General features: G+C 30.1%; 3 protein-coding genes across 3 annotated transcripts; 1 reads left to right on the top strand and 2 right to left on the bottom strand.

Moving 5' to 3' along the window:
* The first annotated feature begins 91 nt into the window (after positions 1 to 91).
* Positions 92 to 989, top strand: LOC130896140 (nucleolar protein 12). Its single transcript, XM_057803954.1, has 2 exons — positions 92 to 245; positions 315 to 989. The coding sequence occupies exons 1-2, from the start codon at positions 163 to 165 to the stop codon at positions 919 to 921; spliced, it is 690 nt and encodes a 229-aa protein (XP_057659937.1). The 5' UTR covers positions 92 to 162; the 3' UTR covers positions 922 to 989.
* An 845-nt stretch (positions 990 to 1,834) lies between these two features.
* On the bottom strand, positions 1,835 to 3,445 carry LOC130896137 (endonuclease III-like protein 1). The gene is made up of 4 exons (XM_057803952.1): positions 2,905 to 3,445; positions 2,681 to 2,851; positions 2,462 to 2,621; positions 1,835 to 2,146 (listed from the first exon to the last, which is right to left on the bottom strand). Exons 1-4 carry the CDS (start codon positions 3,241 to 3,243, stop codon positions 1,881 to 1,883), a joined length of 936 nt encoding a protein of 311 aa, XP_057659935.1. The 5' UTR covers positions 3,244 to 3,445; the 3' UTR covers positions 1,835 to 1,880.
* Positions 3,446 to 3,620: 175 nt separating this feature from the next.
* LOC130896125 (serine-rich adhesin for platelets-like) lies at positions 3,621 to 12,601 on the bottom strand. The gene is made up of 9 exons (XM_057803927.1): positions 12,429 to 12,601; positions 10,784 to 10,965; positions 10,429 to 10,546; positions 9,064 to 9,978; positions 7,052 to 7,803; positions 6,872 to 7,000; positions 6,548 to 6,818; positions 4,253 to 4,565; positions 3,621 to 4,197 (listed from the first exon to the last, which is right to left on the bottom strand). Exons 1-9 carry the CDS (start codon positions 12,523 to 12,525, stop codon positions 3,936 to 3,938), a joined length of 3,039 nt encoding a protein of 1,012 aa, XP_057659910.1. The 5' UTR covers positions 12,526 to 12,601; the 3' UTR covers positions 3,621 to 3,935.
* Between the last annotated feature and the right edge of the window lie 2,782 nt (positions 12,602 to 15,383).

The raw sequence follows: 15,383 nt of genomic DNA, 5'->3' as shown, positions 1-15,383 counted from the left end.
TGAATCAAGTTTGAAGTATTAGATTTTCAATTAAGTCGGTTTATTATTTTTTTAAATCAATATAATACACTTGTTAGATACTCGCTTGACTGCTGTCAACAATTGACAGTTGTCAAATTTCATGTCTATACATATGTAGTAGATTAAAATAAAAATATAAAAATGAGATCGTCAAGTAATAATTTAAGGAAATCAAAAAACAGATACAATAAAATAAATTTGGTATTCGACGAAAATAAAAGAAGGTAAGATTTTATTCCATATATATGTTTTTTTATGCACGTTGTGGAGATGAAGTTCGATAAAACTTTCAGAGAATTTTTAACTGGATTCCATAAAAGGAAATTACAACGTAAAAAGGAAGCTAAAGAAAAATTCGAAAGGGATCTAAAGGAGGAAAGGAAACGAATAAAAGCCGAAGCAAAGGAATCTTATAAAAAATTAGTAGTTTCACATAGACCGATTCCGGAGCTGGAAGATTTATTAAGCGAAAAATACGAAGATGAAGACGTAACTGTGAAAGTGTTAGAACTCTCGACTAACGATATAGCGAAACAAAACAATTGGATAGGAACAAATCAACCAAAATACGAAGATATTGATGAAGATGAAAGTGATAGTAGAAACGTCGAAGAAAACGAAATCCCCGGTATGGAATTGAAACGAAAACCGATATTGAGTAAAAAGAAACAAGAAAAAATAACGAAATTCAATTCGGAAAAAGAGGTTAAAAAGATATTGAAGAAACAGGCGACAAAGAGCATAAAAAAAAGTAAAGTTTTCCAGATGAAAAATAAAATGGAACGGCAAAAACAAAAGAAGAAATCCATGCAAATGAAAAAGGAAAGGTTGAAAATTCGAGAGAAAAAGGGGAGAAGAAATAAAAGAGGAAAGAATAAAGGAGGAAACTATAATGAGTGAGTGAGTAAGCTTTGTGTTTTATATGTTTTTCACATGGATTTTTGTGTAAATATATTTTTTTTAATTGATTTTCAATTTTTTTGGTGTTTTTTCAAAATATTTCGTGTATTTTTGTTACAACTAAGCTCGTGGTTATTTCATAAATCTTTGTTCCTATGGCAATTTTATGAAAACAATATGGAAAATAGTCGCCCCAACTAAAGGTAGTGGTAAAACCTTGTTAATTTAATATTATCGCGTTTCCCTCGTATTTTGAGTCTATAAAATCGAAAAATCTTCTGATTTTATGAATTTTTTGCAATAATCTTTTTTCTTATGGCAATGTTATGAAAACAATATGGAAAATAGTCTCCACAGCTAAAGGTAAAGTGGTAAAACCTTGGTAATTTATTAGTATCGCGATCCCCTTGTAGAAAATCGAGAAATCGACTGATTTCAATGAAGTTTTTCCAAAAATCTTCATTTTTTTCCGAATTTATGAAGAAAAATGTGGGAAATAGTCTCCCCAACAGAAATTAATTGATTTAATATGGATAAAGTTACGAATATGCGATGTTGCCAATTGTTTTGTGACTGTCACAAGTGATATGTCAATGAAAACAAAAGTTTAGTTAGTTTACTTTTGATATAATTCTGTATAATAATTAAAATTAAAGATCAACTACAGACCATTTATAAACTTACCTTACAAACCAATTTTATTGAGGTTATGTACTCTAAAACTACGTGTATTTAAGAAAAACGTCGCCGACGCCATTTTGTTTACATTTTAATACTACAGAACGTATATACGCGTTCGTGAAAACATATTAGTAAGGCCCATGTTCTATAGATGTTGCTCAAAAGGTAAGTTACTCGTATAAAAACTATAATTCGAATTCCAGGATGAAAATTGCAATAAATAAACTACAAATTCATAATTCGAATTTTTATTTAAAAAATAAAGAAAATATTACAATTCAAGTTGATTTTTTAACTTTCGTACGTTTTATTTCGCCCTTCAAATATTTTTTTCCAAAAGGGCAAATATCGTTATTTAAACAAGACGAACACTGAGGTTTGACGGCCGCACATATTTGCTGACCGAAACCAACTAATAAAGAATTAACTTCACCCCATAATGATTGCGGTAACCATTCTTCTAACGCCTTTCTGGTTTCTTCCGGAGTTTTGGTGGTTACCCAACCTAAACGATTCGTTATCCTATGGACATGAGTATCCACACCTACATAATATTTATAGAAAAAAATTCACTTTAAATTAATTATTTACGCAAATTTTCCTATATGTCATAATAATATCAATTTTCCTCATATAACAGAATGTTTTAATAACTGCCCAATAATATAGAGTACATAGAAAAGAAGAATAATCTATTATGTCAACTTTAAGTGTCCTTTGATATTTTATAACTAATCTGTAGCACTTGTGTTGTTCGAAACAGTTCCAGAATAATTTTGATGACTGGGTAACGATTTAGATAAAGATCAATGTGATTAAAAAAAGAAGATTAACCTATAATAACGATTTAATGACTTACCTATACCAGTTATTTGTCCCCAAGCTGTTTCCATGCAGATATGAGCCATTTTCGGACCTACCCCTGGTAATTTACACAATTTTTCAACAGAATCTGGTATATCACTATTATATTCTTTAAGAAGCATTTCGCTTGTTTTTTTAATATATTTAACTTTATTCTATAATAAACAAACATGTTTTTGAAACATTTAGAAGTTGAATAAAATTGAATTCTTACTTTCCAGAAACTAACGGGGTATATAAGTTCCCCTAATTTTGTGTCTTCAGTTTTTAGAACATTTTCGATAGTACAACCGTGATTTATGAGTTTTTTCATAGCCGCGAAAGTTATTTGATCTTTAGTTTGACTACTTAACATTAAAGCTAACAACTGTTGATACCTTTGCACCTAAAATCGTCGTATTTCTCTCTAAACATGATAAAATAAAAAAATTGACTTACCTGTAGAGGTGCGTTTTCATCGTGGCATTTATCGCACCCCATGGAATCTACAGGAGCGTCTGATTCTTTCCTCATATCTCGTAGGTTACTTAAAACTTGTTCCCAATTCGCAGGAACTTTTTTATTCTTTTTAATATCACTTTCTATTGTAATATGTTTCCTTTTCGAAGGATTTGTATAATCAGTAATAACGGTATTAATAGATGTTTCTGCTACATCTTCAGGATTCTTAGTTAATTGTTTTTTCGTTTTTTTCTTGAATGTTGCAAAATCTAGAGGGGTTTTACCGCTTCTAGTATTATATCTAGCTGTTGACGTTACAGTTTTTGTTGTTTCCATTGCATTACAAATTTTTATATACCGTAATATGTTGGTTGAGTTACGTTACTTATGTTTTGTATATAACAAAACTTTATAATTATAACTTCTTCTTCTTAATTCTAAAGTTAGAAAGGTCTCAGTTGCCAGGGTTATTCGGTCTGTTTTAAGTGACTATCTCGCCTATCTATTTATAGTTCATGTTTGGTTTTATTTACAATGTAGAGCTGCTAATACTGAACAAGTTCTAGAATTATAATTTAATGTATATGTTTTCACTGCTTGGAAATTTACACACTACGTCTTGTGTTGTGAATGGACATTAACTCTATGGTTTTAATTTAAATTATTCACATTTGATAGATGGTACATAGAATAATATAAAGATGAAGGGCTCATTTGGTATTCAATCATATATTTTCTATTTTTACAATGAAACATTTTGTATAAGAATTTTATTCACATAATTCAGTATTATAAGAAAATTATCACAACTTTATTTGTATGAAAAACGTTTAAATTCTTGTTTTTGTCATATTTTTCCAATTTAATTTCTTTAACAATATTTAACCTCTACTTTTTTGTTTTATCTATGGATTTATTAAATGTCATAATTCTTCTCTTTTTGAAATACAAAATGTATTAAATGAACTACTTATAGGTAACTTTGTATTAAATAATTTCCAAATTGAAAATATCACATATGATTGAAATTAAATTTTATGTTTAAGTACGAAAACACCTTCTAATCTTGTCGGCATAAACTTTGGTACTTTCCTAGTACTTTTCATTATTTCGAAAGTAGTAAATTTCCCGTATTCGGTTATTTTCGTAATGGCGTAACGAACTTTCCCTTTCGAAATAACGCCATTTTGTAAAAATTTAGATGACGTTTCCGAATCAGTTCCGGTAGTAGACGTACTCGTGTAACAATCGAAACATAGTTTTTGATTTTTATTATCGTCACCGATATTTCTGCAATTAATGAATATACATAGTGGAGAGGAAAATAATTATATATGATACTTACTCTTCTAAAGGTAACGATCTACAACACGAACAAACAGCGCTAGACTTACGTACTGTAGTCTTTATGCAAGGTTTAAGGAAAGGACAAGGACCTTGTGGAAATGTGTCTGGAAAATTTTTATCGGGACAAACACAACAGGCGCATTTTGAATTACTATCGCCACATTGACACACTTCAGTGTCACCTTGTATATTACACGTACATGTGTAACTGTCAGTTTTCGAGGAACTTGTCGATTTTAAAACAGACGCTGAAGAACTCTTGTCGTGAGTCGATGATTTTCCAAGTTGTAAAACGGGCGTCGATGAATATTCTGTAGAATATAATTTTAATTAATTATACAAACCCCCTGTATAAATATTCATACTTTCATTAATTTTGAGTCTACTTTAAATGAAATTTCGTTAAGAAACTAAACCTTGACCTTTCGCCATTTTCTTCAAGTTATAACAAAAGATAAGAAATATTAATTTTACGAATATACAATGTGTCTCAAAAGAAGCTACATCTTGATTTTGAGTATTCTTTAAATAAAACTTCGTTTAAAATCGAATAAAATCTTGACCTTACGACATTTTCTTCAAGTTATAACAAAAGATAAGAAAAATTAATTTTACGAATATACAAGGTATCTCAAAAAAAGTAAACCTTAATTTTGGGTATTTTTGAATGAAACTACGTTTAAAAATGAATAAAATCTTAAAGTTTCGACATTTTCCTCAAGTTATAACAAAAGATGTAAAAAAAATAATTTTACGAATATACAAAGTGTCTCAAAAGAAGCTACATCTTGATTTTAAGGCTTCTTTAAATGAAACTAAAATGAAAATAAAAACGAATAAAATCTTGCTTTTCGACATTTTCTTCAAGTTATAACAAAAGATAAGAAAAATTAATTTTACGAATATACAAGGTGTCTCAAAAAAAGTAAACCTAAATTTTTGGATTTCTTTTAAATGAAACTAAATAAAATCTCGACCTTTCGACATTTTCCTTAAGTTACAACAAAATATAAGGAAAATAATTTTATGAATATACAATGTGTCTCAATAAAAGTAAACCTTAATTTTGGGTATTCTTTAAATGAAACTAAGTTTAAAAACGAATAAAATCTTAACGTTTCGATATTTTCCTCAAGTTACAACAAAATATAAGAAAAATGAATTTTACGAATATACAAGGTGTCTCAAAAGAACATACATCTTGATTTTGGGTCTCTTTCAAATGAAACTTCGTTTAAAAACGAATAAAATCTCTACCTTTCGACATTTTCCTCAAGTTATTAGAAAAGATAAGAAAACTTAATTTTACGAATATACAAGGTATCTCAAAAAAAGTAGACATTTAAATGACGATATAATGACTAGGCATGTACTATTTGTTAGTTAAATTTGACATAACCTCTTAGGAAAAAGTAAATAGGTGTTAAATCGGGACTGCGCGGAGGTCATCTCTCTGGGAGATCAAATTTCTAGGAAATTTTTTACGAACTTGTGGCACAGATCTATTGAACGTGTATAAAGTTGCTCTACGCCCTGCTGGAACCATGTAATTTGTTTATAACCATTTCTACTGTTTGTATTTTGGATTGGTTGCACTTCAGTTGCAGCAATTTTGCTTGTTGACGTATGAAGTGAACTTTCTTTTGAGACACCCTGTATAACAGATGTTTCACATAGTTGTCACGCTGTAATATTTTTTTAGTTGACGATATCAAAGTATATTAAATAAGATAAACATATTACGTTTTATTATTATTTAAATAATTATTAAAATAGTTTATAGTATACTATATTGATATAGTTGAAAACATTAAATTTAGTAAAAGGAAAAATAAAATTTTCTGATTACAACAATAGATATGACAACAACTAAGATTGAGACCACACAACTGTCAACTGTTATTTTCCATAATACGCGAGTAATGATTTCACTCACAGTTCTGATATGTAAATATTATTTAGTACTTGCGAATATCAAAATTACAAACACTAATACATATCATGAAATAGTTTGTCTATGTTATATTGTTGATCTGATTTCACGGTTCAATCAGATTGACAAGCCGCTGTCAAAGTTGTCATTTTCGAACTGTAAACTATTTAAATCGTGTCTATAAACAATTGTGTTTATCAAATTTTAATTGAATCTGATTATTTAGAGTGATTGATTTGTGTGTTCAAAATTAGTTTCGAGTATCAAATATTCCATAAATCGACTTAATATAATGAAGAATTTGTAACGAAAGGAAAATAAAGTTATGGGTAAGTTTTTCAATTTATTTTCATACTATACCTGTATATTTAGTGGAACTTCCAGTAGATTTAGTCGATTTATATAAACTACCATTACGGCTTTGTTTACTTTTAGAAAAATCTGATTTTTTAGAACCCAAAGAATATTCCGATTCCACAGTATCTTCGGTCAATTCTAGTGGAGTTTCACGTCCCACTTTTGTATCCGAAACGCTAGATTTCGAGGTTTTTCTTGATCTAATCGAACTTTCTTTACTTTTTCTTCTGATTCGTTGCGGTTCTTCTTGTACGTCATCATCAATTTCTTCTACCTACATTAACCAAACAACTCAAACGTATCCTACGCGGTTAACAATATACTTACAGAATCTAACGATTTAATCGATTTTTCAATCGTAGCGCTTCGAACTGATCGTTCTGGTTCAACCCCGACGTCTCCATCTGATTCTTCAGTAACTTCTTCAATAGTTCCTTGCGATATTTTCACTTTAACCTATTTATCACGATGTTAACCTCAAGTTAGAAAGGAAAATTGAGCACTTACATTATCAAAACTATTTTCAAAGGATTTAGATCCTCTGGAAACCCTGTCAAATGATTTTTTCGAATTCCTAATGGTATTTTTATCACCAGATAATTTTGAACGCGTTAAGGATATTTCAGTGGATTTTACACTGGATCTTCGATTGTCTTCTGATTGCTGATCTAAGGGAGACGTTCTTATAGTACCACGTGATTGTTTCGATCCTCTCGGTGATCTATCTGAAGAATTCGATGGTCTTTTAACGCTAATTTTATCCCCTGATAGTTTAGAATGCGTTAAGGATATTTCTGTGGATTTTAAACTCGGTCTTCTATTGACTTCTGATTGCTGATCAAAATGAGACGTTCTTATACTTCCATATGATTGTTTTGATCCTCTCGGTGATCTTTCCGAAGAATTCGATGGTCTTTTAACACTGCTTTTATCCTTTGATAATTTGGAATGTATCGAAGGTATTTCCGTGGATTTTAAACTGGATCTTTTATTGTCAACTGATTCATTTATCGTTTGGTGATCTAATTGAGATGTTTTGATTAAACTGGATTGTTTATCTTCGATATTTTCGAATTCGTCCGAATCTTCAATCTCTTGGGATTCTTCTTCTTGTATGGTAGAAGTCAATTCGTGTGACATTTTCGATACATTTTGACGGCCAAAACTCGAGTTTTGTGAACCGTCCAATGACTTTTTAGTTATTTCTATGTTGAGGGTTGCCTGGGATCTCGTTCGACTGGGGCGGTGGCTAGATTCCGCTATAAAAAACGTACAGGGTGAACCATCTGTGAATGTTTTGTGGAAAGAGTGTTTTTTTTTTTCATTTTTGATGTATGATGATGATAAAATGCCGTTTAAGAGCTTACAAAACGCGTAATGTGGTGGTGATTCATTAAAACGTTGTTTAAAAAATAAATAAATGACGCTTGGTTATAACATATAACATTCAATTGCTTTTAAAACCTATAGAATTTGTAACATTTATAAGCTTTACCTTATATACAATATACTGAGTGTTTTATTTAAATATTAAAAGTCATGAAAAAATCATTTTTGTTAAATACTTTCTGAAATTATTGAATTTCTATCAAAAACCTATTGATTTGTTGTCTTCAAAGGCTTAATTATTTATGAAATATATAGGGTGATTTAGTAAACATTTCGAAAAACCTTCTTTGGCCTTTTCTATTGAATTTTTGTTTCTGAAATTAATGAATTTCTGTCAAAAACCTACGGATTTGGAGTCATTTAGAAGGGCTTAATTATATATGAAATATATAGGGTGTTTAAGAAAAACATTTCGAAAAATCTTTTTAGCCTTTTCTATTGAATTTTTGTTTCTGAAATTAATGAATTTCTGTCAAAAACCTACGGATTTGGAGTCATTTTGAAGGGCTTAATTATATATGAAATATATAGGGTGTTTAAGAAAAACATTTTGAAAAATCTTTTTGGCCTTTTCTATTGAATTTTTGTTTCTGAAATTAATGAATTTCTGTCAAAAACCTACGGATTTGGAGTCATTTAGCAGGGCTTAATTATTTATGAAATATATGGGGTGATTTAGTTTCGAAAAACCTTCTTTAGCCTTTTCTATTTAATTTTCCTTTTGAAATCAATGAATTAATTATTCATGCAATATATAGGATGAATAAAAAAAATTATTTGGAAAAACCTTTTTTGACCATTTTATTGAATTTTTTTTCTGAAATCAATAAATTGCTGTCAGAAACTAACAGATTTGAAGTCATATGAATACTTAATGTACAATTATACAATATATAGGATGATTTGAAAAATTGAGAAAATCATTTTAAACACAGTTTTTTTTAATTTCCCTCTCCGTAATCAATTGTCGTTAAAAACCTACAGATTTTGTGTCATTAAGAGGCCTAATTATTCATACAATATATAGGAAGATTTAAAAAAAACTATTATTGACCTTTTTAATTGGTAATTTCTTTGAGAAATCAATGAATGACTTTGAAATCGTAAAGAATAGGTGACTCATTTTGTACCTGATTCTTTTCGCGCGCCATCTTCATTGGATACCGTAGAAATAACATTTTTACTCATCACGTGATCAGCCAATTCTTTTTCGGAATAATTATCGATACGGTCACGTGACGATTCAATTATATCGGTAGATTCGGGTTTAATTTCGTCTTCTACGACAATTTCGCTGGCGGTGTTGCCGGACTCAACGACGATTTTAAATTTATTCGATTCAATTGAAGATTTCCGTCTCGTTATTTCTTCTTCTTCTTCTTCTTCGACGCGCGCGGAATCTTCGTGCGATATCGCTTTTAAACTCGATATTAAAACACGTTTATCCGAAGAACCCGATCTAGACGATCTATTCGATCCTCTTCTAGATTCTTCTTCTTCTATCGCCGGCGACGTATCTTCGATTTGTTCCATATTGAACTCTTCTTCTTTTTTAATTTCGTCGAAACTCGCAGTTTCCTTTTCCGCGTCGGCGTATTCGCTAGAAATCGATATGATCATTTCCGGTTTGTGGATTTCTCGAATCGATTCCAACGATGGTTCTTTTTTCGATTGTCGCTCTTCTTCTTCTTCGATTATTTCGAAATTAAAAGAGAGTCTCTCTTTTTTCGATACGTTATCGATTGACGTCGGTTGTTTATCTTCTTTTTCGATTACGTCATCCGTCGACGAGATTCTTTTTTTTCTCGTTTTAATCGGTTTTTCTTCTACGGTTGGCGGGGGAAGTTTTTTTTTGGTAAATTTCGATTCGTCGCTCGTTTTTTGTTGGCTGGTAAGTTGTATAACTTCATTGTTATCCTCAACGGATATTCTGAAACTCGATTTTTTTCTCGTTTCACGCGAAGTTGTTGACGTTATAGATAAAATTGTTTGTTGTAGATTTGTTTCGATTTCATCATCATCTTCAGGTGTTTCTTCTTCGTAAACTGTAAATTGTAAATTATTGTTTGGTAATGGTAAACTATCGTGCAACCCTCGTTTTTTGGCTAAAGAAAATCATCCGGATTATACTTTTTTTTATATAACCTCAAAATTCACGTTAAAAATTCCAGATTTTTGGTTTCGCAAATTTTTTTCCAAAATGTTTGTTTTTTCAGTGTAGATTAACAAAAAATTTAAACGAATTCCATTGCATTAACGATTAAAGTTAAAAAAGTGAGGTTATGAAAACATTTAAAATCTTAAAACCATATGAAATCTCAAATTTAAATATTACCCATATTTTTTTTATAAACATTACGAAAAAATAAACACTTTAATAAAAAAATTAATCGAAATCGAATGATTTTTCAATTTACTAAAGCCAAAAAACGATAAAATATAAAATTATGTTACATATGTAAAAAAGAAGAAGAAAAACTTATAGTTCGACGAACCTACTGATGTTAATTGTCTGGATGACGTAACAGAATCATTTTCATTTAATTCTTCTTTAGAAATTAAACTTTTTTCTTCGCTAATTTCCTCCTCTATTTTAAAATCATCGTTTTTTCGCTATAAATATATTAAATTATTATATTAAAATGTCAAATTACATCCATATTTAAACAACAGATGTCACACGTATATATGTATAAAATTAACTTATTTGCTTGTATTGTAAGAATGTTTTGTATACCACCTGTAGTAATAATTCATAATTCGCAAGTATCGATATCGAATTAACATCTAACCATTGTAATTTCAAATATTTCAACAAATAATTTATTATTAAAAAAAAATTGATCATACGCTTTCTGATGTTTCGGTTATATCCTCATCGGTCACAATTTGAGTATTATATCCAAATCCTAATTTCAATAAAGTTTCTAATCCAACTAGAAACGTTTCGTCAGCTGTAGGCCCCAAAATAGTTGAATAAAAATCAGGTAAATCACATATTCCATTATAAACGATCAAGTTATTTTTATTACCTGTATAAATGAAAAAAACAATCAACATGGCGTCTTTAATTGTGACGGGTAGACAACTAGAAACGATCGTCTACGAAATGATATAGTCCAGTCAGAAAATTGTAAAAACGACTTTTTGACAGGTGAATGGCTGAAATTATATGAAAATTGGAAAAATGCTTATATAATTGTGGGAAAAATGAAAATGTTCTCAATCCCCAGCAAAATCTACACGGAAATACGATTTTTGAATTTTATTTTCAAAATTCGAAATGTAGATCTACCAAATCATTTTCCCCCTAAAACGCACCATCTCACCCCTAGAACGGTTCAGAATATTTAAAAAACGAAAATTCAATACAAAATTTAAAGAAATAATAAAAAAAGTTTGTTTTGTATAATTGTTCTATACAACCAAAAAAATCTAATTTCTCTATGTTTCATTTTTTGAACCGTCCTAGGGGCGAGAGGGAGTGTTTTAGGGTATAAAGATGAGTTAGACCTAGAATTTTATGTTTTTCAACTTTTTTTGATACCTCCAAAATATAACTGAAAAATCATATTTCGTGGTAGTTTCCAATTTTTTTTCACCCCCTTCCTGAGGGTTGAGACTATTTTTACTTCACCCGCATTTTCCAAATTATTTCAGTCGTATCTACCAAAAACTTCATTTTACAATATTTCTTACTGGACTATAGAATCTTAATGACGATTGGCCATTAGAAACGATCCTCTACTACTCTACGAAACGATATAGTCCAGTCAGAAAACTATAAAAACGACTTTTTCGCAGATGAATTACTGATTATATGAAAATAATCGAAAAAATGATTATATAACTGTGGGAAAATTGAAAAATTTCTCAATCCCCAACAAGGTGGTGAAAATCTATCTGAGAAACTACATCGAAATACGATTTTTGAAATTATTTTCGAAATATCGAAATGTATGTCTACCTCATCTAAATCATTTTCCCCCTAAAACGCACCATCACACCCCTAGAACGGTTCAGAGTATAAAAAAAAATGAAAATTCAATACAAAATATAAAAAAATAATACAAAGGATAACAAACTTTTTTTGTTCCGTATGATTGTTCTATACAACCAAAAAAAATATAATTTCTATTTTTTTCATTAAATTTCCATTTTCTGAACCATCCTAGGGGTTAGGAAAAGTGTTTTAGTGTTAAAGGTGTTAGGCCTAAAATTTTGTTTCACAATTTTTTTATACCTCCAAAATATAACTGAAAAATCGTTTTTCATGGTAGTTTTTAATTTCTTTCACCCCCTTCCCGAGGGTTGAGAACTTTTTTTACTTCACTTGCATTTCAGTCGTATTTACCAAAAACATTATTTTACAGTATTTCTGACTGGACTATAGAATCTTAACGGCGGTTGGCAATAAGAAACGATCGTCTACGGAAACTTACGAAACGATTTATTTCATAGGAAAATTATTTCTATTTAGAAACGTGGTACTTACTTTTTTTCGGTTCAGATTTTGATCTATTTGTTTGTCGAATCCGATTTTCTGATGAAATAGACGAAGATCTATCCAAAGATCTAGTTTTACGACTCATAATTTAAACATAATTTTATTTGCCTAATTTTTTTAATGATAATGATTTTTTCGTGATTCTACATGTTTATATACTGTCATTTTTATCAGCTTTTCTCACGTCAATCGATTAACTGTCAAGCATTTGACGTTTCATTCTTCTGTCAATTTTTATAGCCTTGTGTAAAGTATAAGTATTTTTAAAGTTAATGAACGAAATCGCGATTTTAACTACAGTGTTAATGAAAAAATTTAATTTTATTAATAATAATATACACTGTTCTACGAAAATTTTTTTATATATAAAAATCCTCGAATGTATCGATGTTTTTAATAATACGTGAAAGAATTTGTTTTCTTTAAAATATATCCAGCAATATCATACAGGGAAAATGGAAAGTTATTTAATTTATTTAAAAAATAAATTTTTTCGTACAACTTTGGTGTTATAATAATTTTTTTAAATTATTATTTTAGTAGACCGAGTATCGTTAATGTCACTTAAAAGTTGCTTGTTATATTTTTATAGATGATAAGAAATCATACAAATATTACATGACAGATATGCTGAGAAATTAGTACATCTAAACACGACGTAAGTAAATTCCCCCTATTTTATATACAATTCAATATAAATTCCGATATTGGTCTAAAATCTACTACAAATATGTCATTCTAAACGTAAAAATAACTAAACATACAGGGGTAGTTCGAAAAGCTTCTCTTTCTGGAGACGAGGTTCAAGCTTTGGGCCTACCAACATCAGTAGAAACCGATGCTTTGAGGGTAGTGGGTTCTGTGGGTGCCGTAGGGCAGCCGTTGGGCTCTCTCATCAACGTCAAGGTCCAACGGCTCTTTGAGATGGCGCACGAACGACGATTTTCGAGATTGTTTTTTGTAGTTAGACGAAATAAATTTAAGTGGATGTAATTGTTAATAATGGTTTCGATACGATAAAAATTTTAAAATGTTATCGGTCCATTTCCTATTGATATCGTTTAAATTGTTCGGAAAAAGTAGAATTGATTGTGGAAATTTATAAACTTGGTCAAAATACAAGGTGTGTATTAAAAATTGAGTAAATATCATTTTTGATAACCAAAAATATTTTATGTTTCAAAAATCTAATTACTGATAACTCTCTCTCTGTCTCTCTCTATCTCTCTTTCGTCTATAAGGATATTGATGAATTATGAACAAAAAAAGGTGGTTTATGCTCAAAGTAAGCAAAAATATAAAAAAAATTACATTTTGTACAATTAAAAAATGACAACTCAAACCGAAACCAAAATACTGTGAACGGAAAGTGAAACACTGAGCACTGTAAACTTAAACAGGACCAGTGAAAATTGAAGCTGAAACCCTGAAAGTTGAAGCTTAAACACTGAAAACCCAAACCAAAACACCGAAAACAGAAAGCAAAACACTAAACAGTGTAAACTTCAACCAAAACAGTGAAAATAGCAGCTTAAAAACGGAAAATTGAAGCCTAAACACTGAAAACCCAAATCACAACCCTGAAAAGCGAAAACGAAACACTAAACAGTGTAAACTTTAACAGAAACACTGAAAATTTAAGCTCAAACACTAAAAACCCAAACCAAAACAATGAAAACGAAAAGTGAAACACTAAGCACTGTAAACTTGAACAGAAAAAGTGAAAATTGAATCTGAAACACTGAAAATTGAAGCTTAAACACTGAAAACCCAAACCAAAACACTGAAAAAGGAAAGTGAAACACTAAACACTGTAAACTTAAACAGGACCAGTGAAAATTGGAGCTTAAACACTGGAAACCCAAACCAAAATACTGTAAACGGAAAGTTAAACACTGAGCACTGTAAACTTAAACAGGACCAGTGAAAATTGAAGCTGAAACACTGAAAATTGAAGCTTAAACACTGAAAACCCAAACCAAAACACTGAAAACAGAAAGCAAAACACTAAACAGTGTAAACATAAACCAAAACACTGAAAAGAGTAGCTTAAAAACGGAAAATTGAAGCCTAAACACTGAAAACCCAAATCACAACACTGAAAAGCGAAAACGAAACACTAAACAGTGTAAACTTTAACAGAAAGACTGAAAATTTAAGCTTAAACACTGAAAACCCAAACCAAAACACTGAAAACGGAAAGTGAAACACTAAACACTAAAAACTTAAACAGAAACACTGAAAATTGAAGCTTAAACACTGGAAAAACCCAAACCAAAGCAATGAAAATAGAAAGCAAAATACTAAACACTGTAAACTTAAACCAAAACACTGAAAATAGAAGCTTGAACACAGAAAAATGAAGCCAAAAATATTAAGCACTGTAAACTCAAACAGAAACACTGAAAATAGAAGCTTAAATAATGAAAACAGAAGGCGAAACAACAAACACTGTAAACTTGAAGAGAAACACTGAAAACTGAAGCTTAAACACTGAAAACCCAAACCAAAACACTGAAATCGATGCACTAAAGAATCAAATCGAAACATCGAAAACCGGAACCAAAATACTGAAAAACTGAAAGTAAAAATATGAACAGCCAATAAACACGACGTTGTTTTGATACTTGAAGTTTTTGATTCTAATGTAAAAGAATCCGATCAATCGTTATGGAAATTGGGTTTTGACTAATATTTCTGAAACTTGGTACAATGATAGTTTGGAGCAAGCTTTTTGAAAGTCTTAATGCAGGACACGAAATCCAAAAATCCTTTCAATCTCGTCAAAACTACACCTGAAGTGTCCGAAAGTACCCTGGGAGGAAATGAATTTTTTTATTCATATTTCGCCCTGTTTATTTTCGTAATTAATAAATATATTTGATAATAGTATTTTGTACTGAACGTAACCGGAAATCATTGATTAGATTATTGCACCTACAT

This window comes from Diorhabda carinulata, chromosome 7 (assembly GCF_026250575.1).
Source record: "Diorhabda carinulata isolate Delta chromosome 7, icDioCari1.1, whole genome shotgun sequence".
Lineage (NCBI taxonomy): Eukaryota > Metazoa > Arthropoda > Insecta > Coleoptera > Chrysomelidae > Diorhabda > Diorhabda carinulata.
Note: the sequence above shows the minus strand (reverse complement) of the source record. Positions and strands in the feature narration are given on the sequence as shown.

Excerpts from the sequence above, each read along its gene's own strand:
- LOC130896140 (XM_057803954.1), top strand. The coding sequence starts at position 163 with ATGAGATCGTCAAGTAATAATTTAAGGAAATCAAAAAACAGATACAAT. Across the intron at positions 246-314 it reads TTCGACGAAAATAAAAGAAG|AGAATTTTTAACTGGATTCC; the intron begins GTAAGATTTTAT and ends TAAAACTTTCAG.
- LOC130896137 (XM_057803952.1), bottom strand. The coding sequence starts at position 3,243 with ATGGAAACAACAAAAACTGTAACGTCAACAGCTAGATATAATACTAGA. Across the intron at positions 2,622-2,680 it reads ACCCCGTTAGTTTCTGGAAA|AATAAAGTTAAATATATTAA; the intron begins GTAAGAATTCAA and ends TGTTTATTATAG. Across the intron at positions 2,147-2,461 it reads GGGACAAATAACTGGTATAG|GTGTGGATACTCATGTCCAT; the intron begins GTAAGTCATTAA and ends AATATTATGTAG.
- LOC130896125 (XM_057803927.1), bottom strand. The coding sequence starts at position 12,525 with ATGAGTCGTAAAACTAGATCTTTGGATAGATCTTCGTCTATTTCATCA. Across the intron at positions 7,804-9,063 it reads TGGCGCGCGAAAAGAATCAG|CGGAATCTAGCCACCGCCCC; the intron begins GTACAAAATGAG and ends CGTTTTTTATAG. Across the intron at positions 7,001-7,051 it reads TTGAAAATAGTTTTGATAAT|GTTAAAGTGAAAATATCGCA; the intron begins GTAAGTGCTCAA and ends CGTGATAAATAG.